Here is a 26325-nt window from a genome sequence, read left to right as displayed (position 1 = left end):
AACGATCATGAAAAAGTCAAAACACATATTATTGTGCTCTCTCATTAATAAAATAATTAATCATTTGTTCGGACAGGTGTTGTTCAAGACACAGAACAGTTGAGAAACGAGAGTATCGCATGTCTGCGAGCGAAGGCCCAACAACATCAACTGCAGTTGAGCCTCCAACCGACATCATCCTCAACAGCGAATGCTGGTACCTCCGCACCCGGAAGCACGTCATATCCGACCGGGCCGCCGGGCAATACGCTTCACGCCTCAGTTTAATTCACAAACACTATTCGTATAATCATCTCCCGATTACACCCACTAAGTGCTTGAACCATCGATGTATTGCAACCCGGTTATTTCAATTACCAATGGAGATCCGTGCTACTTAATTTCCGTTGATAATCGACTCTGCATCTAGAGCCGTAAATTTATATTTCCGGATGACATTTTCACCAATTAGCATGATTTCACAATTTTATCGGTTATACCAGTGACCCTCTCGTACCGACGAATTACCGTCAATTCATTACGTGGAAAATTCATCCGTACTGTTTGAATTACTATTATTATTATTATTATTATTATTATCAACGAATCAAGGGTCTACAAAATGAGGCCTACTATATAATTCCTCATCATTTGGCCTATTGACGAACGAATGATAATGAAACTCTTTGTGTAACACAATTGTTTGAATAATTTCGCTTTCTCGAAAACGTAACTTGCAACGAATTTACAGAATTTAACGAAAGAAAGATCATAAAATAATACATCGAATAATTTCATCTGGTTATTTTTAAATGTTTTCAGGGGCTATTGGCAGAAAAATTTCAAAAGTGAGATGAACAGATCCAAGTCAAATCAATAGATTAACCAAGTTCGTGCTGGGAATTTTCATTTCATTGTTTAAAAAATGGAAATTAGAGAATAAAATGTGAAAAGAGAAAAATTAAAAATTATCCATTTGGCTTTAGTCAATTTAATTCACAAGAAATAATTTTCTTGAGTATTACACTGCGTCTCATTTCGAAGGGCATTTAATGTACTCTGAGTGAAAAAATTCCCAGCATCGATTTCTTGTCGTGGTGATTTATCGTGGATGGGCTCAAATAATAATGAAAATTTTCTGAATGAACAAAAACTAGAATGTAAATGAATGACGTGCAAATCTCAAGGGCTGAAAGTCCTGTACCCCAAGTACTTAACCAAGACGTAACTGTTGTCAAAAGTGCAATATATTGATATAAGTTTTTTTTAGCGCATTAAGGCATCATTGTAATTCCCCAAATGGATGGAATGAGGTAATGGTTAATGATCTATGGGTTTGTTAGTCAAAACAAGAGCTCGCTCGAGAAAAATAAACGAGTGAAGGGCAAAACTAGTTTTGCTTACCATTGGTTTCAATTCCTATAAATAAACCCGCCTCAGAATAATCCATGCCCACTGTATATAAATATATTATAAATATAAATAAATATAAATAAATAAATGAATATATAAATATATGAATTTATAAATAAATGAAAAATATATGTGGTTCAAAAAAACGCGTCAGAGCGGACAGGTTCTCGTGGCTTTGTCGAAGAAAAGTGAATGAGTAATTCAAATCATCACTGGCCGTAATGAAATATGAATGATTGGACCACGGCCTGATTATTCTCAACGTTAGACTGGCTACAAAAATATTAGGGAGGGCAAGCGAGGAAGAGAGAGAAAGAGAGAGAGAGAGAGACTCGCAATTCTCCGGTTTTTATTTTTTTATATGTTGCTAAGGCAACTATAATACTGTTGACGAATCGTGATGAATGGAAAAGCCTCATTGATGTAGAAATTTAAGACCTCTCCAAAAAGCCCGGTGTAAAAAATTGATAAAGACAAAAAACTGTTGAACCAAATCATTTTTTTAAATTTTGTATGTTACATTAATGAGAACGATGAAATGGAGAAATTTCCCGGAGACGTGAAAATTTATCGAATCATTCAGTGTATTAATTCGATATCGCGAGAATTTCAACGTTTTGACGCGAATTGATACTAGACTAGACCACGTAATTTAACGCCCTATTATTTAAATAACTGAATGACTGGAAAAAAAAAGTGAAAACAAAAAAAATGGAAATGATGACATGTTCTCAGAGAATTCAAACAATGGAAACAGTTTAAAAATGCAAATATTACTTAATTGAAGAGACAGATGTCATTGCGTGAGAAAGGGAATGATTAATAAAAGTTTGAAAAAATCAGGCAGGAAATTTTCTACGAACTGTACGATTGTATAACCAATCAGGCGATAATTCATGACGAAACGATAGATCTCTGCATTCGTAGACACTTTCGTGCTCGATTTTTCAACGATTACCTTTTCTTGCGAATTAAATGTCTCTGCCGCATGCGTAGTAGTCGGCTAGTGTACTTAACAAATAAAATTTCTGAAAAAAAAATCCACCTTGTGGCTGTACAATCATTAACACCCAATGGTTCAATATTATTTATATTTTTATTTATTGATGCCCCTCCACTGCATTCGTTACATATGATTCTAATCATAGAGAACAATATATTAAGCTTAACATTTTCATGTACTCAAATGGAATATCAATTGAATCATTATTAAATATTTACAAAAGTACAAAAGCTTGTTAACTGTCGGTACCTACACATCAATCTACAGTAATATGAATTTGATTTCTACTCTGTCCTCCGACTGGCTAAACCGCCGAGTGAATCAGCCCGTGGGCGACATTTTTGTCTCATTCATAAACTTTTGATAAAGTAAAAAAAGTCAGACTTGGTGTTTTCCAAAACAGCGTTGGAGCTGTCACATCATGTAGGCCTTTGTTATGGTAAACGATCAACTTGAGGGACTTCATATAAAATATTTGAAGTCGTCCAATATTGATTCAATGTAAAATATTACAAAAAATTTTATTAAAATTCACATAAACAACTTCAATCCTCACTTTCACCAAAACCTCCCCCGATCCAATATTAAAATGACTAATGAGTGACATGGAGAATGCAAGAAGGAATAAATATGCTCATGATTTTATATACATTATCAATGAATGAATGCAACCCTTTCACATATACTATATACTCTTGGATCATATTTTTCTTCTCTCTATACATATATATCTAATCTATTACAGTGTAACTGTATTTTTTTACGATGTACCTCTTCTTATTATTTTTATAAAACAATTTATCATTTCCAAATCTCCTGGTATTTTTCATTCCCTCGGTATGGAACGAAATTTCGAAATACATTATTGAGGGAGAGGATAACTATCCTTCCCTCGAAGCTCGTTATTTTGATGCTAATGAATCTCGATATGTTCGTTTTCCTTCCTCACAACTTCTACCTCCAACCAATCACATTACAACTGTTTGCCTGATGAATATTGAACTTGAACAAATGTTTTCCAGTCTTAAAAATCATCGCAAGTTCTACAAATCTTTAGAAATTACCTGCAAGCCCTAAATTAATTGGAGAACTTACGAGTCCTTTCATTATTCTGAGGAATTATTTGAGTTTTTCACCTGAAGTGGACTTCATTGTGAACTCCTGCTCCGATACGAGAAAATTCATTTTAGGAGGAATTCCTTAATTAACGGACTAATTAACAATTACTTCAAATATCCGTTGCATTATCAGTTTCTCCTGTCTCAAAAACTAGTGAGGATACCCCGTACATGACATCAGAAATAGTGCGTAAAAATTGTGGTTTCTGACCTAGTGACATAAAGTTTATTTTTCTACTAAAGTAGAGTCCTGTAAAATCGACCATCGTCAGTCGTTGTTATCCTTTAATCAAATAGATAATAGGTCCGCTTTACCCTATTCTTCCCCGTATACTTTCTGGTAAATAAAAGTCAATTTTCGTAAACTTAATTAGTAGGTCATCGTTTCGGTCTTGTGAAGATCATAGGTCACCAGCGAATGAAGTACCGATTGTCGTACATGTAGGGATCGTCGTCATCTAGTGGCGTTCGCGAGAGTCTTCACGATGAATACTGTGCCGACGGGGTTCTTGACCACTCGGGGTAACTGGACGACGTTTAGATCGTTTGAATTTAGCGATATCTTCACCGAATACATCGCCCGTTCGCAATGCCGAAATAAGATCATCGAATTCTCCCTTATTATCCCCTGTACCGTTGGCATTGGCTTCATTCTTTTTGTTCAACGAAATACTGTTCAGGATGCCTTCCCGAGAATTCTTCCTTTCCATTGTTCGTTTCTTCAACTGAAATTAATATCCATAATTCGCTGTTAAGTAGAGATATGAGTATTTTCAATAATCAAAACAAATAATAAACGTTTTTTTCTTGAACTGCGTGAAACTTAAATAAATGGAACATTTGAAAAACATCCCCAGGTACTGGACCTCATTTTAATGATCAGTCTTACCTCTTGCTCTTGTTTAATTCTTCGCTCTTCCTCTTCCACCTTTTTCCTCATATTCTCAACATCTGATCTCGCCTCAACGAGTGCCTGCAGGAAATTCTCAAAAATTCCAAAAAATTCATCCGGTTGAATGCCCGCAGAATCTTCCCCGAATAGTCGGACGGCCCTATCGAATCGTGTTTTCATATCCTGGAACAGATCCTCAGCCTCTGCTAATCTGCAAGTGGCCTGCGCCTGGAAATCCCTCATAGACGGTAAAAACATATCACCCTGGAGTACCTGCACTTGTCCCCGATGAAATTCTAATGTTCAACAGATGAAGTAAAATAAAATAATTAGCGACTAACTGGATAAAAAAAATTCCCAGACTCTGAGAAATTTCTCAAGTGAAAGTACACATTTGAAATTCTTCATTACCAATTTCACGTTGAACATCTTGCAAGCCATTCTTCAAATTAGCCACCTCCTTTTGCAGATCTGCCATACTGACTCTAGCCGCAGTTCTAACGTGCGGCATATCCTCTTCAATATCCAGAACCTCGCGGAATCTTGCCTCCAACATTTGTACAAGATAATGTAACAAAGTTGTACCTTTGGAACACGATGATTTTGTATCCACGAGCCGATTCAACGAGGCCAAACGAAAGCCACATGCATTGCCCCGGGCGTTTCCCCGATTGACGTAATTTCCGAGTGCAAGAACCAGTTCGAGTAACTTCCTCAGTCTTCGTGATCTCGCAACCTGCCTACTTGCTTCAAGTACCGCTCTCATCCTAGGTGTTAATTCCGCAATACTTGCGGCAAATTTTTTCTTGTAATGCAGCGACCTGAGACGCTGCTCATAATGCGGCACTCTGAAATTGTTAAAAATAAAAGTGTCACTTATGAAAACCAACATGCATAACACTTGTACCCAATTACAGTAGTTCTACCCTTACGGTAAATTCAAAGATTACTGAAAATTGCAAAAAAAAAAATCCTGAAAACTCGACATTACGGAATTTTACACTTCGTAAATGCAATAATTGTCAATTGTCAGAGGAGGCCGAAGGGCTATAGAGTAATTAAATATTTTAATCACATACTTTGATATTTGATAGAGGAAACAGTCAGCTCTGCTTTGGAGGTCCTTGTGATTCATGTCAAGCAATGCTGCTTCCTCCGACGATGGTATGTACTTCAACAATTGCTCCACCATATCAATGTGAAGAATATTCTGCTGATCCATTGACAAAATGGTCCGTGTAATTTCATTGTCCGACATTTTCAATTTTGACAGTAAAATCGTGCAATTTTGTGCTCGCCTAGAATCAATAACCGCCATACTTCTTTTATTCTTTCCCAGATTACGAAGATCCTCAATAGATCCTTCAGTTGGCACTCCATTCTTCTGATAAGCACAGAATATTTTATCAATTGATTCCAAATCCATAACATGATAAAGCTTTGAATCATCCAATTCAGACCAAATAGTTCCCTGTAATTTTTGTTCTGGAATTTTTGACCAGTTGAATGACTTGAGAGGATTACTCGGCTGTGGTACATTCTTTATAATCTCGACTTTCATCGGTGGTGGTGCTGCTGGCATCAGACACGGCGGTGGAGGAGGTGCCAGTGGTGGAGGTGGTGGTGGTGGTGGTGTTGGTTTAGCCTCAACTCTCTCAACAACTTCATCATCAACAATTTTAATTGTTGCCTTGGCGTCATCTGGTAAACTACCAGATGCCACCAATTGCTCCAGTCTCTTCCTCTCCAGTTTTTCATTATTTATTTGCCGGGAGAGTGTCTCAACATTATCTTGCAACTCAGAAATTCGTTGTTTTGTTTCAATATGCATTGACGTTTCTTTTTCCAATCGCTCTTTGATTCTAGCCAGACTTGCCTCCATGTCCTCTTTCTCCTGTGTTCTAAGATCCAATTCTTGCTCCTTCTTCGCCAACTTCGTTGACATATCGGTATTTTCTCGTTCCAGTTCATCGGCTCTTTTTCTGGCCGCCACGAGTTCTTCTTCCTTCGCCAATAAATGGACTATTTCCTTGACATTGATGTCGATGGGAGCAACGTCCGGATTTTTCGTTGCACTGGGCTCATTGCTCTCCGATTGCAAGATTATCTGCTGAACAATTCGATCGAAGAGCAACCAGTGCTGCGGCTGAGAGCCGTAATCGAGGGGCAGCAACAAACAGTGTTCAAGTAAACTGAGAAAGTGAGAGTAAGCTGCTGTATGACTGAGCTTCCTCCTCAACAAATCGAACATAGCTGTTGCACTCTTCGTGTCAACGTGCTCTTTCTCAAATTTCCTAGCCAATTCCTTTTCGTCTTCGTTCCTCACCATCTCGAAAAAATCCAAATGTCTGTCCAAGGTTTCGTTCTCGTATTTACGAAGTTTTTCGATTATCGGTTGTATTCCGAGCATTAATAGTTCATATCTCAGGTGCAGCCTGAATTCTAATGTCACTTGACCGGGTCCATAATTCAGCACTGCGTTTATGAACGACATTATAGCAGTTTTCAGGGACAAATTATCCTTGTAGATACCGAAATTCTTATCTAAATCATTGATTATGCTTTGAAATCGCGCTCTCTCGGAATGATATTGCTGAAAATGTAACATCGCTTCCAGGACTTTGCGGTGACCACCGGGGACCAGACAAACCGCCCCCAAGATCTCCAACACCGATATTTTTGCTTTGATGTTTTCAGTCGCCAGCGACTGGGATATAGTATTTATTGCTGTCAGGTGAGCTAGCACATGGGCTCGGCCATTCTGAAATTTTAATCAATCGCATTCTAAAATAATTGAGAAAGTTCAAAAAATATCATTGAAGCACAGGAAGCTTCCATTACCGAATTGTTCATCAACGCTTTCAAACATCCTATGACACTCGTGTGCAGATTATTGTGTGTGGCCTCCACGTCAATTGTGCCCAGGACCTGAAGAAGAGCATTCAAACCGTCGAGCTCGATGAATCTTAGGACGAAGCTGTGTGGTTGAGTCCTAAGCGCAGTCTTCAACGCCTCCACCTGTCGCATTTGGTTCGCTAACTCTTCCGTGTCTTCCGAAAAAGGTGTCTACAAATAATAACCAAGATTAGGACCAATTGTAAGTGTTCTATCAGTTCATTAAGGTGTATCAGAGGGGAGTAAAGATTATCCTTATTCCTAAGGTTTAGGATATCCCCCAGGCAATACATTTCTGATCCAAATGTGACATCAATTTTTTACGAGGATCGCCCGCATCATTTCCTCGGGGAAAGTTTATCATCACTCCCAGCACGTAAAAAGAATGCGAACTAGCGGTACTGCACTGCTCAAGAGATAACAAATAAAGAAATACGGGCTTTCAACATTCAAAGAGACACAATTCAAAACTCTCTCTCTCACTTTATGAAATTAAGAAACAAAAATGGATTGTCGGACTAATTATTTTTGATGAGAGGCAAATTTTTTTTCCGCAGGAGACACTCCCCCTAATGAATATAAAGAACTTACACTAGCTATCACCCGCACTCTATTGATATAGTCCTCAGGATCCCCGCTAAGATCGGTGGTCCGTAATCCCCCATTGTCCAAGCTATCATTTCCTTTTCGTGAGCAGTAAATCTGCCATTTCTTATTAGCTGGAAGTGCCAAAACAGCTTGACGATTAGCCTGCGTGAGATCGAGTTCATCAACGAGTTCCAAAAACATTTTGTTCAATTCCTCATCAGCCGGCATCGGCAATGTCGGTGTCATCGCCTGGAGCGTCAGCGTACCCGTTTGCTCCACCACGCAGTAGGTAATCTCCGGCGGTTCGTCATCCTTTCAAATAAAATAGAGAATACAAAATGCTCAATTAATTGCTTACAACCGGTTATACCTCTTCGTGAAATAAAAAAATACAGTAAGAAATGAACAATCAATCATTTCGATGGATTATTAGCAACAGCCGATCTGCTGTGTGCAGTGAATTGCAAAGTAATCAAGGAATTGTCATCGGAAGATACTCCGTGAGGAAGATAATCCGACATCATGGCAGTTTGCCTCTTGCGATTGCCGGCATCACCAAAGGTCAACCGACCGGCTCTCCTCTGGGCCGCTGACATTCCTCAGGTACTTTCACACGTGACTAGGAAATTGCCCTTTCAAAAGATTGGTACATATATTGTTGAACGAACGATTGCATGCAATCACTAGTCCGTGGAAATCCTTCTTTCAATGACAAACGGTGAAAACTATTCGGTGAAATTTAACTGGCTATTGATTAATGCAGACTCAATGTTCTCAATAACGAAATTATGTGAAATCTCAACGAGAAGAAAATTCCAGGGAGTTCAGAACTTGCAGGAAAAAATTTGCAGTAGTGTCTGTAGAAAGTAAACCGCCTGAATTTCCAATTCAATAAATTCAATTAATTATTCATGAATTTTTCAACTTAGTGAGGGTGTATATCAATTCGAAATGAATGCAACAATTATTTGGAGCTCAATGACTAACGAATATCGCGTCTAAAATATATCGCACGAAATTGTCATTATAATTTTTTTAACTTTTCAAAGTTAAGTCACGGTTTACGGCTCTCGACTTTTGTTAATCATAGTCAGAGGAGCCATTAAAAAGTAAAACGAAAAATCTTGTATCTTTGAGGGAAGATTAGCTTAAAATATGTGGAAGTTTAAATAATCTTCCAAATTTGTTGCGCGTCAGATTTCAGTGCGGCAAAGTTTTGAAATTCCCAAATTTCTCTTAAAAAAAAATCCTGAAACCGCATTTGTCTGGTGAATCTGGAATATATCGTTTGCCAACTCTAACTGAGATGCCTGGAGACTTTTTCGTTGATTTTAAAGGCACATATATTAAGACCAATGATGATAAAAATAGAAATTTATTGGAGGGTTTGGAGAGGGACTTTTGGGACTAATCTCCTCCTGGCTTCTCCCGTACCGGAGAGATCATAAAAACTGGAAAATATTCCAACGTGGGGATCTTATATATTTGGAATGACCCCAACAGAATTGATAATATAAATAGAGTCGCACCAGTGACGTGGAGGAGAGACTAAAAGGACTAAGATAATGAGAATGTCTCTAACTCCCAAGGGACCAAGGTTAACTGGATGCAGGTGAAGATGTTGTTCTTACAGAAACAAGTATCCCCTTGTTAATCGTATCGGCTGCTCGGATAGGTCTATAACATGTCAAAGACCCTTCCCTATCATTTCAGCTGAATCATTCGAAATTTCCTAGCAACATTTTACTTATTCCCTATTTCGCATTTTGATAGTTACGCGGAAAAAAAATCCTCTTCGACATCAACTAAAAATTAATCAGCACCAAATACTAAAAAGTTCCATCTCCTTCAGATTTTTAATTCCGAGATATTCGCAAAAAATGGCGAATAATCAAAATCTATTTCCTGGAAGCACCTGTAGCCAATCTTCCTAGCTAAATTATTCTGCTAATTATTTTGGAAGAATTGCCATATTAATAGCTATTCCGGCTGTTCACGAATGAGATTTCATTATTTGAACTATCAAATACGTGTCCTGTTGGGTAATTCATCAAAAACCATTCAACCATTCAACTCTGGCTTCATAGAAGTGGTAGTCTGATCACAATCTTCCTCAGAATCCACCAAGTCATCGCATGACAATTCAAAAATAAGAATGAAGGATAGACATGGCAATAAATTCTATGAGGGCAGACACTTCTGCGAAGGGCAAATCTTCAGGTACGATATTTTCTTTCACTAATACGCATGAAGTGTATGAATTCCGGTACTCGGAGATCGTTACGAGTTTGTATTGTTGGAATGTCGAGTAACCTGTTGAACATATGTTGTTTACTCGGTCATTTCATCTCTGGGTGCAAAGGTTTGCAATAATTTTCCTACTTCCCACATCAATCCTACGTCTGCATCCATCTAGATACACGAGAAATTAATTGGTGGTATTCGATAGCGAATGAAAGGGAGGGGAGAAAAATTAAATGACTAATGGAAAATTATCATGCTCTTCAGTCCTATGAATAAAAGAATTTTAATAAATAAAAATTAATCAACTGACTAATTCCTGGTTTTTTTCATTAAATCGTGATGCATTGAATCAATTTTCCATAATTAAACTGTTCACTGTTCACTGTAATTCTCCCACACTATAAATCCAACTTTGCAATCATGTCTACTGTCCCGAGGAATCATCGATAAAAGATTCCCCATCGATAAGACAAATGATGCTGCTCTTCCCTGACGTGCATAAACACATAATCCAGCGATAGTCATCACTCAAAAGCATCTTCTTACTCTTAATGTACCGATGAAAATAATCTCATTCCATTCAGAATAAGAAATGAATATTCTTTCCATTGTTTACCCCGAATAATAATAAAATTGAGAGTGAAAATAGCACCTGATGTTCGTGCGACTGCAGCTCAGGGCAATGATTGTACTCATCAAACACGCGATATGCAGTTAAAATGACTTTTGTTTTCTAAAATACTCGGGCCATTTTATGTCGTCAATATTTTCTAATTTACCTGGAGACAACCGCAAAACGATTTCTTCACTCTCGACGGCATTGTCTGACAGTGCACGACAAAGTCCTTCACAGGTTGAGGAGTTTTTCGAGGACAGCTCGGGAGTCTCTGGAAAATAAAAGAAAATTAATATCACGAGGATGACAACTCCGTTAGTTTCATCTCGTCTAATCGCTACTGGAAAGCGGAAGGTACCATTTTCAATCGAGTTAATGATTTCATCGTTGACGTAACGATATTGCGATCTTTACGTAACTCAGATGATAATTGTCGTCGCCTCAGACACTGTTTTATAAAATTATTTAGCAGTTTCACTTTTTCTCATTGATCTCTGCTCACGTAATTAATTGTCACTGACTCGACAGAGGGAATACCAGGAGTGTGAGGCTACAACGAGATCCCAAATGTTGTCGTTATCTTCTGATTTTTTTAAAGATTTTAATCTCGTATGCAAAAATATTCAACAAACTTATCTGATGAATGTGTTATCGTATTTGATTTTCTTATCTAACTGCTGTACTCAGGTTGTGCAAATAGAAAAAAAAATCTTGATCCAGTTAATTTGGGTTTTCCACCGATTTTCGGAGAACTTCCAAGAAAAATATTTTTAAATTTTCTATTCTATTAAAAGACAAAGATAAGAAGTGAATATTTATTTCCAAGAAAACTTCTCGGAGTCCTCACAATTTCCTAAATTTCGACTGCGCAAACATGGTAATAGATTCTCTGACAGCTTGACGATCTGTCAAAACAGTGAAAAAAAATAATAATAAGGCTTCGTGGTATATCATTATCATGACTGATCATTAAGAGACTAAATGCAATTTGTCTCGTGTAATTTTCTCAGAGCGGGAAAAGCCTGCTTTGCCTGGGTCTCTGGATAGAACTAATGCAATATTCGCGTGACGAAATTTCCACTTGAGACAATTGACTTTCACCTTGATTATATGACACTTCACACTTCGTTGAGAATTATCTCTCATGATGTTTCCGACAAACCATAGAAAAGAAGCAAATCAACGGTGTCAGCATGTGACTCAGCGTTATGATCGCACATCACGAAATAATAAGAAAATTTGATTCGCTCATGAGACACCTGTTGCATAGGGCTACTTGTCCCCGTGATCGTGACATTGGTTGCACATGCACTTCATTACCATAAGCTGATTGCCTGTGCTATTGCATGCATAACCAGTCTGACGAATAAATGATCATTGCAAATGGTTCATATGAGTAGTCAGTTATCAAGTCCTTGTGATATATTCAATGCGTCGCAGAGGAAGGGCGATATCCTCTGGAAATTGAGTTCAATTATTTTTCTACCATTGGGGAAATCAAAAAATTATCTCCCAATTATTTAGCTGGACGTTTTTTGATTTATGACACGTCACCATTTTCCATTTACGATCCAAAACATATATCAAGTGATTTTTTTACAATATGATATTGAATTTCGAAAAATCGATGGGACGTCAGTCATTTACTCATTTACCGGTGAATACCTCGTATAGATATAATCTTAATATCGAATGAAAAATGATCTCCCAATTTCATAAATTTCAAGTGTTCTGAATATGTGAAAAATGATGCGGGAATTTGAAGGCTGGAAGATTAGAAAAACGAAAGTTAAGTTCTATCAACTTTCGTTTTCATCATCTCATAGTTTTTTAATTTCCTCAGTCGAATTAAATAAATTTAAGACTCAATTCAACTTTTCTCTTCGTGTCCATTCAACCCGAATGATTTTTCGCTACTTTTGCCCCCCGGGTTATAAAATTGAAAGATTCTTTTCAAAAACTAGAAACTCTCCTTTACATAATTGTATAGAATTAAGTCCACTTGGTCGATTTGATTTTCAGATCGCTATCAATTTTTATACCTCTCAGGATTGAGAATACTGGCGACAAGGCCTTCTCCACACGAAAAAAATACCATTATCGTTAAGCACATATTCAGATACTATCAAGATCGATCATTAGATAACAATATAATTGAATGGAGTGAATCATTTTTTGAAATAGTTTGTCAATGATTCTTGTTTTCCACACCGTATATCTTCCAAGCTTTCTAACCAATTCCGCTCCAATTTCCAAGTCTCGTGTTAACCTGATAATAAAATGGTGTAAAATTTATCAACGAATGCCCATAAACACATTTACATGCATTGGCTGACAATCGTAACCCATGAAAACGCCCTGATTTGAATTAAATGGACTCCATTTGAATGAAATGAATCGATTTATTCGAATAACTTGTCTCGAAGACATTATCCAACCGTAAACTTGATTATAGGTCGCCTTTTTAGTCACTTCAGATCAATAAAAGCCCAATGCCAATAAATATTTCCGTTATTTCATGAAGACTTAATTTCTTTAGAGTTGACACATAAATAATCATTTACTCAGACCAAATAAATTATCCGCGTCATTCTGACGGAAAATTTATTTGGAATAGACGAGCCACTTATGTCAAGTAATTTGGGTGTTTATATTGAAATAAACCAATCATTCAACTGAGAAGAATCAAGGCAGGTAATCATTGATATTGTAATGTATTCGTAACACCGAATAATTCTCCTGAAATACATCTTCATTTTGGTGATTCAAAGCCTGAACTGTAAAATGTGGGAAACCCGTACAGAAGAACCTGAAGAAAATTTTATGACTCCAGAGGGCCAAACCCTTCTTCAAAATTCAACACATGTTTCAGATTAAACCGCTCTCAAACTCAGAGTCCAGACGGTCATAAAAAGTTCTTTCCCAAAATGGATTTTCCCACTGCATCATTAATCTTCATCGAGTAATTTTTTAATAACATGAAATAATGAATAGTAAAATGAAGTCCTGGCCCCACTTTGAGTGCAAAATTATCTCAGTTAAAATTTCAAAGTGTCACCTGATTTATGACTTCCTCATAACATCTAGATCGAACAGGATCAGAAACAATAATTCCATGGATAGCGCTACCGCAAGACCTTCGATTGATTAATTCACCGATCAATTCACAGCTGCACAAGCTGACAATGTAATTAACGAGAATAGAATACGAAATTGATGAAAGAGAAAGTTGAATGGAATGTAATTTTATATGTAAAAATGTGACAATCATAATTGTGAAAGACACATTCCTGACCAATCATGAGAGACAAAAAACATCCTTGAGGTAACATAAAAATGTATCGTGATCGCATAGTTTGTATGGTAATTTTCCAGGACCAGAATGGGAAGAAGAATATACATATACACATACTGATATGGGAGAGGTGAAGTCAGTGGCCACCAGTTTCACGCGTTAAATATCTTCGGTGAGAGTGTTCGGAGGACCAAATAAATCACTTATTTTTCTTTCTCATTTGTTTCCCTTCTTTCGTTATATGGGCCATCCTACACTGGCAATGATGATGATGATGATGATGATGATGGTAAAAATTTTCGACTTTCATTTTTCATTTCTATCCAATCGTCTATTTCCAACGGGACCAAATGGAGCCAATTTTACCTCCAACTCCTATATATAATCTTAAATCTTAATTTAAAGACATTGGCGATAAGTTTTATATACATATACAGTTTACAGTGGACTCTCTATTAAGCCACTCGCTACGGGCCGGGCCCGGTCTCAAGCGATAAGCAAATTTCCCCACCTCATTGATGAATTGGCTTGTGTTCATAATCAGACCGGACGCTCCCATATAGGCCGATAAAAACGCGAAGAGAAATGCACTCAGAAACATATCAAAATACTAACCGTGAGGCAACTTTCAACACCGGCCGAAGAGCTTATCAAAATTTACGATTGAAAACATTAAAACGAAGATATTACATTTTGCACTTGAAACGACGGTAGAGCTATCGGTTGTCTCGATTTTATTGCGATTCGTTGCCACTGAATTCGCTCAACATTGACTTACTTTCTATTGCTTCAAAGTTTCTTGAGATAAAAATTAATTCGGGTGAAAATGCGGACGGTAATTTTACCATCATCTCCGATTATCATTTCACGGAGAAATATTTTCTAGTTTCTAAACTAAACTGCAGAGCTTAGAATTCCCCTGGTATTGTGCGGAGGCTGAGAAAATATTTGACTTTATTATGTAGAAATTCTTTTGAAAATGCAGGTTGAAGGCCCTCGGGCCCGAGGCAGTCACAAATTTTGTGGCAAATTTCATGAGAAATAAAATTTAAATAAACATTCCAAAAATTCCGTACTGAAATTTTGTTAATTCCAAATGAAAACTGTTATTGAATTAAAAACTGTTGGGTGATTAAACTAATGAATTGCTGTCAATTAATTTACAGCAATTATGTCAACGTTAATTGAGTCAAGGTGCGAGGTGATGTACTTTGGCCAACAAAAAGTTTATCCCTGAAAAATTGAAATTAAATTCAATGGTAGAATTGGAACGGATTATTTTTTTGGGTTAGTAGACGCAAATAAAATATTCACTGGCCAACCCAAATGACACAGTCACGCACATTTTCCCTCCCAGTGTTTCGAAACTTGTGGTGAGGGGATAATTCTTTCCGAGGATTTTCCTCCCCTAACCGCTCTTGACCGGGTCATTACAGATAGCCTACTGCCCACGTCCTATATCTACGGTAATACAATGGGGGATCCCCGTCAAATATCGATATACGATATATTCTTTCCGCGTAAAATCATCGCGATTAATTTCAGATAAAGAATTACAGGGCAGAATTCTCTCCCAATTTCCACGTTAATGAAGAAGAATTGTCACAAAAAAAAATTGACGATTTCGATTTTGTTAATGACAATTACAGGGGATGTTCCTTTTGCCTTTTCAATAATCGATAAAGAGCACCCATAAGTGAAATGTGTTCATAATTCAAAGGCCGGATTTTCGCACTGTCTCCTATATAGGATTGCCCATCCATAATTATGTTGATTTTTCTTTGTCCATTGTTAAGAAGTTTCGCCATCACAAACACTGGTATTTTCAATTATTTTTAAAAGGTAACAGAGTACACAGGGAGTAGCTCATTATTTTCCAAACTAAGTTGACTCGGTTCTCGATTAACCCTTATATCGAGCTTGAAACTTAACGAAGTGGTAAAAGGAGATAAATGCATTTGGCTTAGAACAAGTTTCTGTTGATTATCTTGTAAATTAAGGGAACTAGTAATTATTACAAAATATTTTTTACCACTACTTCTACAAATGCACTCACTTCGTTTTACCACTTCACTGCTAAATAATATTTATTTATTTCATCTTTATTCCACACTTTGTTCCAACTTCTCCTCCATTTGAACACTGATGGAAAGTCACAAGCTCATGTATTTATTTCAATGAAGTCTTTGTATTATGTGGAATTAATAATTCATCAAATCGACATCAATCCTCGATTAAAAGCGAATGAAGCAGTCGCTACGTCGAAACGATAATTTCATCGGTAACTAATCAAAGGCTCATTTGGCTCACGAAACCATTTCGCTGTTTTAAATAGACTATTGATTTCATGTCAGTAAAAACAGAAATAAAATTCAAGTTCAAGTGTTAATGAAGCCACTTGTACGATCTACTGAAATGACCCAATTACTTGATTCGGATTACAATTATCCGATTCAAAAATATCAAAAAATCAGAAGGTAATTAAAAGATTGGGGGCTTTTCGAGCCCCGAATCGTAGAAAAAATGGTATAAAAAACTTTTGACTCATTTCAGATGAAGTAAAATGGTTTCAATTCAATTATCATTTTTCCGAGAACGGTTTCCCTCAAATCACCCTCTATTCCCCATCCACTTCAATTTTTGCCCAAACAAAAATCGAAAAAAATGCAGTCGCAATCACTTCCAGTTCACAGTTTACAGTTTCAGGAAAGCAAACGAGATAGAACAGACATGTTCAACTTATCATCGGAGAATAGATGTACTTTACTGAAAAATGGACAAAATTGAAGAAAATCTAACGGGTAACTCCTATATGAAATCGTTGAGAAGATGAATGACTCCGTTATGAGATAGAGTTATGGCCAATTTAACCATCTGACGAGAAGCGATTTTACAAAATTATAAACCATTTACCAAATTGAGCTTTTCCATTTTCTCCAGTATGGTATCCATCCTTATAATTTCTCGGAGACCTGAGTAATATTTTTCCTATGTGATATCGAACTTAATCGGTGTCGATCAACCTCTAGAGTGATGTGACACGTGTGATGATTTCCGTATCGCGATATGTGCGACACCTTCGGCTCATTTATTTCGCCCGAATTTTTTCACTACCGCGACACCGAAATCCTCCAACTTTTTTTTTTATTGTCATAAAAAATCACAAACATCTTTTCACTGATATCTATGGACAACACAGTGTGGGAACATTCGCACGATGATTTGGCGGGTGGAAAGTTAATGATATATATATTTTAATGGGAATATTTTGTGATGAAAATGAGTAACTAGGCACACGTGGAGGAGGAGGAGGGCGAGCGATACTCCCGTGATTGAGGCTCTTCTTTGCTCGCGATTCGGAGACCGACTGCCAGGTGAAAATACAACACGCCGGTTGAAAGACTCCGGGCCGCGCACAGGTGCAACCCGGTGTGCGGTCTACCTTCTCTCGTACACGGGGGCAGGTTCAAGAAGAAGGGGGAGCTACTTGGCAATCCATAGTATGATAGTACACACAACTGTACAACCTTTTTTAGCTAACAAAAGATGCGATTAACGATCACATGAAAATAACCAAATTAACTGTTAAAAATTTATGGCTTAAATTTTTGGTACACTTCGGGGATTTTTTTGTCAAGTGAAAGTTCCACCGAAATTTCGGGGAATTTCGTAATTGAAAATCCACAACGCGATGAAAAAATAAAGGTTAATTTTGGGGTTGATTATTCGATGAAAGTTAGCAAATGATGGTAAATGTATTATACTACTAAGATCACTGATTATTTTGCACGATTTTATTTATTTATTTATTGATGCCAGGATCGACTCCTCAAGTAAGCTGAAAATTTAAAACAAATTGCCGGAAAAATGACAAATTAGACATGCACTGCAAAAAATTTCTGTTTGTCAAATATATTTGCCAACTCTGAGAGAATTTACTTGGGGTTAGCATGTCTTATGGGAATATTTACATGGGCTTACTAGTGGCAAGTGAATACTCTTGGCAAAAGATAATCTGGAGCTCAAGCAACACGACAGTGATAACCCAGTCTAAAAAAAATTTTTTTTAATCCTTCTGGAGCTCGAAATTTCATTAAATTTCCAAACTATCCTACGGCAATTAAAAACTCCGAGGAACTTCATGGTTCCATATCCAGCAAAGTCATGAAAGCAGTGAAAGTAATGGCATAATATTGTTTCTTTCATTTTCCATGCGTTTCACACAGCCGTACTCATTACGTTTTAATTTCCATACTTTTCATAATAGAATAATCCATAATAACTGCCGCGGATGTAGTCCCTCACTATAACCAGCGCATGGTAGACATTTTCTATTTGCGAGCCGCGTTCCCTGGAAATTGAAATGATAAAAAATAAAAAAAAAGTAAAAATACGCAATTCCTTGTTTGTCATTCCTCACTGTGCAGAACATTACGCCGGTATTAAAACTTCATGTGTACTCTGGTAACTTTCTTTCTTTCGAGACGATGTTCACTCACCTCATGATGTACACTGGATGCCTTCGAGTTGATCTCGTGTACCTACTCGAGAGGACCATTAAATCTCACTGTTGTCGGTTTCCAAGCGGGTCGTAAAACATCTCGGAAGATATGCAAAACGGAAACGAACCCACCCGGTGACAGAGAAACGTGTGCGAGCGCACATGAGTGTTCAACAGCTTGTTACATTGATAGGAACTCGGTGTGTTGGCAACCTCGATTTCCAAGTGCTCTGGCGTCCTGCAGTCGGGATAGGCCTATATGCTAATGAAAGCTGATAATTTTTTATTACCACCGAGAAGTGGAGCATGTTTCAATGATTTTACAATTAAGTCACGCCGATACAATTTTTCTTAATTTCAAACTTCGCGCCTTGACTCATGCGCCGTAGATATATTAGCACCACTAAATATGTAATCGGTGGATTACGTTCCTCTAAATCATAACCAGGAGTTCCTTCGTGACATCATTTGTCTGAAGAGAAATTTTTTTTTAAAGTCTCCAAAAAAGGAGACATTATCGCTCAGAGAAATTCGTGCTTTGATCAGTCATGAACCTGATTTGTTCTATCAATTCGGAAAATGTTATGTATTTATTAGGGCTGATTCATCGAAAATTGCAGCTCTAATATTCCTCGCAGTATTAGAACGTAGAAATTAAAAAAAAATCCCAATTTCCCTTTTTGAGCGCAAGCTCAAGGGCCGGACGTCGATCCAATTCCCACCATCGGCTCTTAAAAGCAGTGGAACATCCAGTGAGAGGAATATTCTGGAGAAATCTCTTCTCGCTCCGCAATTTTGGTATATTCGAATGAATCATTCTGAATGGGCTGCAATGATTGATTTCTTAATGTCATACTTGACAAATTTGTTCCACCATACATAATGCTGTTTATCTATTCCATTACCATAACAGAAATTTCGAAAACCATTCGCCGCAGTTTCTATCATTACTTCCTTCATTCAGTAAGAATATCTACCGGTGCTCTACGTCCTCCTGACCCGACCTCGAGACGGCATCTCCAATCCGATATATCGGTGATATCCACTGGAAGTATATAATATACATCTAACTGCGGTGCGTTTCCATCGGAAGAATGCGCGTGTTGGTGATAACTTGCTAAGCTGTCACACTCGACACGAGGAAGCGTTGTAAGGGGATTTCTAATGTTTTGAAATCATCTAACGGCTCCTAGATAGCAATACCACCCACATGAAAACCATTTTCGATTTTCATTTCAGGAAATAAGACGCCGCGAATCCGCGAACATTCGCCGGAATCGATTACAGAAAAAACTCTGTGCATTTCCCTTCAATTATTGAAAATTAAAAAACTAAAATACAATAATAATGAGCAATCGATCAAAATTCAATTGATTAAGTGATCAAATCAAAGTCGACTTAGTCCCGTGCAATAACCGCGCATATGCCATTGTGAAATGTCTCCCACGAAAGAAGACCATTGATCCCAAAATTATATGGAAAGATTCAGTCCCTATCCATGGAAATGACATCTCATTCAATTCACATCCATCAGTGGAACTTCAACCGATTAATCCAAGTCACAGTCAATTATGTTGAGAGGAAAGTGGAATAGCAATCACCTGATCACGTGCTACAAGTGGCTCTACAAGTTTGATCCCAATATGATAATCTTTCAATCCCGATGACGCGGCCCCAATAACAATCTTATCACAAGATTCTCCGTCAAACATTTTCCCTCAAATGATCGATACGAATATTCACAAAGTCACGAGAAAAATCCGAGAAATTTCACCAAGTCCCTCAGCCCAAAATTTTCCCAACGATCATCATCACCAAATACTAATTATCATTTGAACATTCATGCGAATGATCGAATTTCCACGTTTGTCCCCAAAAAATTGGATCTTGACATAAATCAAAAACCATTGAAGCTTTTCCCTCGATTCAACTCGGTATTCCTCCAACACTATTTTCTTTGAGACGAAAAAAACCATCTCTTTATATACTCAGCACATAAACTAAATACGTGAAGCCAGCGTCACATATTTCAACCGATCAAGATACATGAAATTGTGGGAGTTGGTTATATTTCATTCTGTTTAATGGATAAATGTCGAAAATTCCCCCGATGATTCTCTTTAAACTTTCGAGGCTTGTGCCCGCCGATGTGAATAATCCCACCATGGACCACCCAAAATCCAAAAATATGCATTGGAAAAAGCGGAAAAGACGGAAATAAAAATGAGGGATAAACCTAAAAGGAAAGAAAAAAAAAGACTGAAAGTATATTTTTCCTCGATGTTCTAATCGGTGTCAACTGCTGCACGTATCGACCTACTCCGAGTAAAAGAGCCGTTATACGGTATATTCCCCTCTCTCTCTCCCCCCTCTCCCCCTCGCCGTTCAATTCTATCATTGAAAACATACAGGAAGATTTGTAGACAACACTATTTACCACATGAGATTATGATTATAGTGAAATACATGTGAGTTGAAGTATCCGAAGGTGCGTAGGCTCATTCATTTTCTCGCACATGTGTTGAAAGATTTCATTTGTATACCGGCATTTTGTGGTGGTTATCTGATGATAAGTAGATCTCCCATCGTGACCTTTCCACAGTACTCTCACGTTCGGCCATTGCCTTATCGCATATCAATCTCTAACTCCACATCAAAATATGATTGTAATCAAAATTGTTGGAATTATCCAGTGGTACTCTGATAATGGTGACCCACTGACCCCACGTTTCATTCCATTTTATTTATTTGATGTGCTTTTTTTTTTCTTGTCAGTATTAGGAGAGAATTTTAAACGACAAACACCGGATATCTTACTCAGGGGCGAATAAAATATTCACCTGCAATGATTACCGTTGAATTTTACACTTGTCCTCCTGAACACGTATCACAAGTGATAGTTGTCATAAGTGTGTTTCCACGATGTACTCTGTCAAATTGTCATGCAAAGCGTGTCAGGCCTCTTTGGGGTAGACCGAAGGAGAGTTCCTTGTGTTGTGCCGGACAAGCCATCACCCCAAATCCAACTATTAAACACGTATGTATCGCAGTCGGACAAATGTTGCAGAAACACAACATTCCGAGCACGTTTTTTCGTCGCTATTGATCACGACTCTTGGCACGTTTGTCTCTCGAACGGTAGTTGGAGGGGGAGTGAGATAGTGGTCCCGATATTATCTGGATCACAATGTGAGAATTACTGCATACGATCGATAAATCTTGATATTGATCCAAAAGTCGTAAGATGTAATAACAAAATTGGAGTGAAAATATTTCGGAATTGTTTTATTTGAGTTGTAAAATTCGCGGTTACGGATTACCACCCAAGTGGGGTGTGTAAAATTGACTGGAAATCTCACATTCAACATTTTAGTTTATTAGATAATTCAAATGTCTGTGGTGAACGGAAGGTAGAGTCGTTAGAACATGATGAGGCAGATCAATTGGAGCGCAATCGCACTAATCAGATGACCCGAAGTGAGAATGTGAATTTTTCTATCCAAATGTCCGTCATCTGACGGCACACGTGACTCCTTCCATCTCATGACTGTGTGGAAGTGACTCACCCCCGCTCCACTCACCCTTCACTAATACTCCGAGGCACGGGATCGAGTAGAAAGAATGAGCAAATACTCACCCCATTTCTAGGCTCATGAGTGAGCCCATTAAACATATTCACGAGTATATTTTACAGTTTGGCACCGACCGCAATATCACCCATTGAATTTACCTCTTAAACAGCATTGAAAATAATCCCTCCCCAACTGGTAGTTCTCCCCTAAAAATATCGTACCCAATAAGTATTTGGAAAACCTCAAAACTCACCGTCACTCCATTCCAGCAAATATTGTTTTTTTTTCGTTTGCACTTCATCAACTAAAGCGAGAAATGAAGAAGCGACAATTGAGTGAATGGCAGCTCACATACTTCACGTTTCTTGTCGCACACACTTGAGTCCTCATAAGTGTTCACATGCGTATCAATCAGTTCCTCAACATTTCCTCAACACAGTAAATCCACTACTGATTGTAAAAAAAACCATTACGATATTCGTCATTGGGTAATTCACTGCATAACATTCCGGATCACTTGGACTACCTTAAGCGCACATCAGGAAATCAACAAATGACTTTTGCCTGAAACCACAGAGCCGGAAGTGTGATGATGCTATGATTGCAAAACATTATTTATTTCCTCTCTCCCATTTGGATAAATGGCAGTTGAGTCCGTAACCGATCGAGGAAATCATTTGAAAGCTCATGACATGCCGAATTCAATTACACTTTCGCATCACTGTCATCTACGTCGACGTATATCTACGGTATTGTAGAACTGTATATTTTTTTTGACGGCCGTCACCGGTGTAAAATAGTGTGAATTAAATGCACTCGTTATTGGGGCACGTTGTACCACACATGCGGAAGGAAACTCAAAAAATAAGTGGATCGATTGGAGGCGCCCCAGCGTCACTGCATGGCCTCGGCTATCCTTCAAAGGATATACCGAGGGTAGTTTCTGACGCGACACCCCATAGGGTACTGGAGCCCCTGCACTGTGGACCAAACATCTGTCGAAACCCCCTCCAGTTTCACTGGGTTTAACCAACTGTATAGAATACTAGCACGAGCCAGATTTGAACACCCGAGTTTTTCAAAAGAGTATTATATATTTCCTGCAGTGGTATAGTATCTGCGTTTAGAGGGATCCTGTAGGAGTACTGCAGTCCCCGAGACAAATTTTATGGGATTTTTTAAGGTTCCAAGGTCACTGCCGATCGGTAATTCCTGTATTTGGATAGTTTACCCCTCCGTTGTCATTACCTTTTATTTCATTCACTTTAAGAAGTCATTGTTTGTCGACTAATCGATACAATCATTTGATTCGCTTGATCATTAACTACATAATTGTGGCATTGGGTCGAGTGTAAATTTACTTCAACTTTAAAAATAAAATTCGTCGGGCAATTTTTTTTTTCACTTTGCTCCAGAGTTGCAAATTTTTCGGGTAATCTTTATTGAACTCACCACAACGTATAATTGATTTGTCATGTTATTAGTGTACGCACCGGATGCATATAACTCGAGAACACAAGGATACATGTGTACACCCATATATACATTTTGACTTGAGATCGAAAATAGTTTTCCGCGCGCGTGAAAGAGAGTAATCGCAAGGTCTGGAGCAACAGACTGGAAGGCGCGTCAAAATGAGAATTGCGAGAAGTTCAGCTCACTGTCCTAAATATTTACATATAATTCTTCCTCACCGACCCCGTTATGGTAGTCATCAGCGTATAATTGTTGGCGTTGACAATTCATAAGTTCCCCTTTAAGTACACACAATTAACATAAAATTATAGCGTATAATTTTTCGCGAGAACTTTTTCCCCTTCTCAGCGAAAAAAAAAAATGTACAAGCGTCAAATAATTTTAATGAATATGAAGCAAACCATTCAGTAAAAAACAAACCATTCCTCCGGCTGTATGTTAAAAAATCTATACAAAAGGTCGGGTTTGCTGTGCGAGGCAATCGATCGTGGTGACGGAAAAAGTCGGCATTAAAACGTTGAAGTATGTACGGAAAAGCACAAAAGCTTCCCTCCTCACTTTCAATGAACACAAAGTAGTGGAGTCCTCAAGAATTCACAAACTATTGGAATCCACGTGGAACAAAGCACACGAATTCCAATAGTTGGAACAATAAGTGCCCTCACACATTCACAACACTCACACATTTGCAATTTGTTAATTATCAGTTTCACACGCCAATTATTATCATCATTTCGATATGTAGCCGATAACAGTCCAAACGGACCAACTCCAGGGGATTATCCCGTCGAAACTCAACGCCCTTGAAACCCATCAACAACGAATAGTCGGTAACACAATATATTCCCTCCTCTCTCTGAATGTCCAGTAAATAACACGTATCTAATTAACATTTCAATTATGGACTCTAGTCAGTCCAGGCGGATGGGACAGGTATTGGGCTCATTTTCCCCCACATAAAAAAGTTCAGTAAGACATTTGCGAGAATTCCAGTAGTGATCGATTAAAAAAGGATTCAATGGATGGAGATCATTCAGAGAAAGACGGAAACTCTGTGCTACGATTATTGGAAACTTCTTTTGATCCAGTTGATATTTTTCTGACCGCGAATTCGCCGGCGCTGGGGGTTGTACTCCGACAAAACTATTTTTTTATCGTCCCGAAGAACAATAGGAATGCAGGCGTTAATCACTAACGCTGACGAGGACAACCCCCAATGTCTACGCAGAATCAACAGTCCGATCAATATAGTAGCTTACTACTTAAAAATTGGCAGCAAGTGGGTGATAACGAAAATCGTGTCACGGGGCGCGAGTTCCATTGGCAATCAGATACAGTGATGAAAAATAATAGGCAGTTTTGAGGGGATAAACTTACTCTTGGTCCGGCCGGCGAGGGAATCCGAAAATCTTCCACAGCGCTGTGCCGGTCTCGCAGATCAATAGATGATAAGTTCACATGTTTCCAGTTCTCTCTAAGAAATCACAGCATCAGCAGAATATCACAGCCATCAGGAAGTGGATTTTGTTTCTAAGTGAAAAATCCTGATTTGACGTTTTGATTATTCATTGAAACGACGGGGATGTGGGGATTCAATTCGAGGGAAGTTACTACACACAAATACCCTAGGCACATACTGAAGAGAAACCCGGTTTTGTCTCTCTTCCTGAAACGATGCCTTCTGCGCCGGTCCGTTGGCTCGACGGTCGCATGCGTCGTTAAGGTGACGCATACACTATCTACTGTCTGGTTCAATTTTTTGTTTCCTCTCGTCTCGGTCTTCTCATTTCTCATCACTTCTTTATGGCAGCGCAGTGCGATTGATCCAAATGTACTGGTAGATTTCATGCACGATGGACTTCAATTGGAAGGGATTAACGCGCTCTACTCAGTCATATTTCATTTCCGGATGTGACCGCTCGGACCAGCGGGTCCAGCGCGCCTCTGCGGAGACTAAAGCCCGAGCTGTCAAAGTCAATGCGGGTCGGATACACAAATTTTTTTAAAAAATTTGGGCTAAGACAGGCAAATAGACGCAGAGTGATTGAAAATTTCAAATATTTGAAATTTCTAACTTTGTGTCCAATGTGAGGGAATTGTACCGCGTCGTTACAGCTTGTCACCTACCATTTCAGTACCCCACACATGCGGACTACAAATGTCAATCAACGCCAAGTGACAATCACAGCTTGTTGCCGATTATGAACAAAGAGAGCCGCAATATTTCCTCGAGTCTCATACCCGAGGGTGTTTTGTGTTGCTGAGAGACGGAGAATAGACTAATAAACTTGGAATTAAAATGTATAAAAAATTTATAAAAGTTGAGGATTAAATATTATGTTAATTAGGCAGGATTTACTCACTCGTGTGATTAAAACACCTGCGAGCCGCTCGTTTTTCCAGCCTCACCCTCGTCGGGAGTTCTTTGCCGCATTTGTACCCCAATACACTACTATAACATCGAGGAAAAAATGGAATTGAATTATTCATATAATGAATCTGTTTAACCCTCAGGATCCTTTGACGCTCAAGTTTTCTATCGCCCTCGTTAGACTCCTACGATAGCCCCCCGTGGAATGAAGCCCCCGTGGCAACGTGCTCTGAATTCAAAAGGTCTTGTTTCATCACCCGATCTGACTCTACCCAGTAGCCCTGAGGCAATTGTGCAAATAAGTGAAATCAAGAATTTGAAACCATTTAAAATGATGAAATCGTGGAGTGAGAAAATAAATC

The 26325-nt window shown here is 38.2% G+C and overlaps 2 protein-coding genes across 9 annotated transcripts in view; one reads left to right on the top strand and one right to left on the bottom strand.

Moving 5' to 3' along the window:
• The window catches only part of LOC135163164 (visual system homeobox 1-like), a 43434-nt gene extending 40958 nt beyond the window's left edge, over nucleotides 1-2476 (top strand). For all 5 annotated transcript variants that reach the window (XM_064122409.1, XM_064122412.1, XM_064122408.1 and 2 more), the window contains one exon: nucleotides 77-2476. In XM_064122409.1, the coding sequence (XP_063978479.1) occupies nucleotides 77-267 (191 nt within the window). In that variant the 3' untranslated portion in view covers nucleotides 268-2476. The remainder of the gene's footprint in view (nucleotides 1-76) is intronic.
• Nucleotides 2470-25222, bottom strand: LOC135163150 (disheveled-associated activator of morphogenesis 1). Of its 4 annotated transcripts, none has more exons than XM_064122382.1 (8): nucleotides 24970-25222; nucleotides 10912-11019; nucleotides 7892-8200; nucleotides 7247-7471; nucleotides 5485-7166; nucleotides 4817-5253; nucleotides 4403-4701; nucleotides 2470-4238 (listed from the first exon to the last, which is right to left on the bottom strand). In XM_064122382.1, the coding sequence occupies exons 2-8, from the start codon at nucleotides 10951-10953 to the stop codon at nucleotides 3972-3974; spliced, it is 3261 nt and encodes a 1086-aa protein (XP_063978452.1). In that variant the 5' UTR covers nucleotides 10954-11019; nucleotides 24970-25222; the 3' UTR covers nucleotides 2470-3971. The 4 variants fall into 4 exon arrangements, with proteins under 4 accessions (XP_063978452.1, XP_063978453.1, XP_063978449.1 ...); XM_064122383.1 differs by lacking the exon at nucleotides 24970-25222 and adding an exon at nucleotides 18543-18790; XM_064122379.1 differs by lacking the exon at nucleotides 24970-25222 and adding an exon at nucleotides 16957-17462.
• Between the last annotated feature and the right edge of the window lie 1103 nt (nucleotides 25223-26325).

This window comes from Diachasmimorpha longicaudata, chromosome 5, assembly GCF_034640455.1.
Source record: "Diachasmimorpha longicaudata isolate KC_UGA_2023 chromosome 5, iyDiaLong2, whole genome shotgun sequence".
Lineage (NCBI taxonomy): Eukaryota > Metazoa > Arthropoda > Insecta > Hymenoptera > Braconidae > Diachasmimorpha > Diachasmimorpha longicaudata.
The sequence above is the reverse complement of the archived record's forward strand: the minus strand, read 5'-3'. Positions and strand labels throughout refer to the sequence as shown.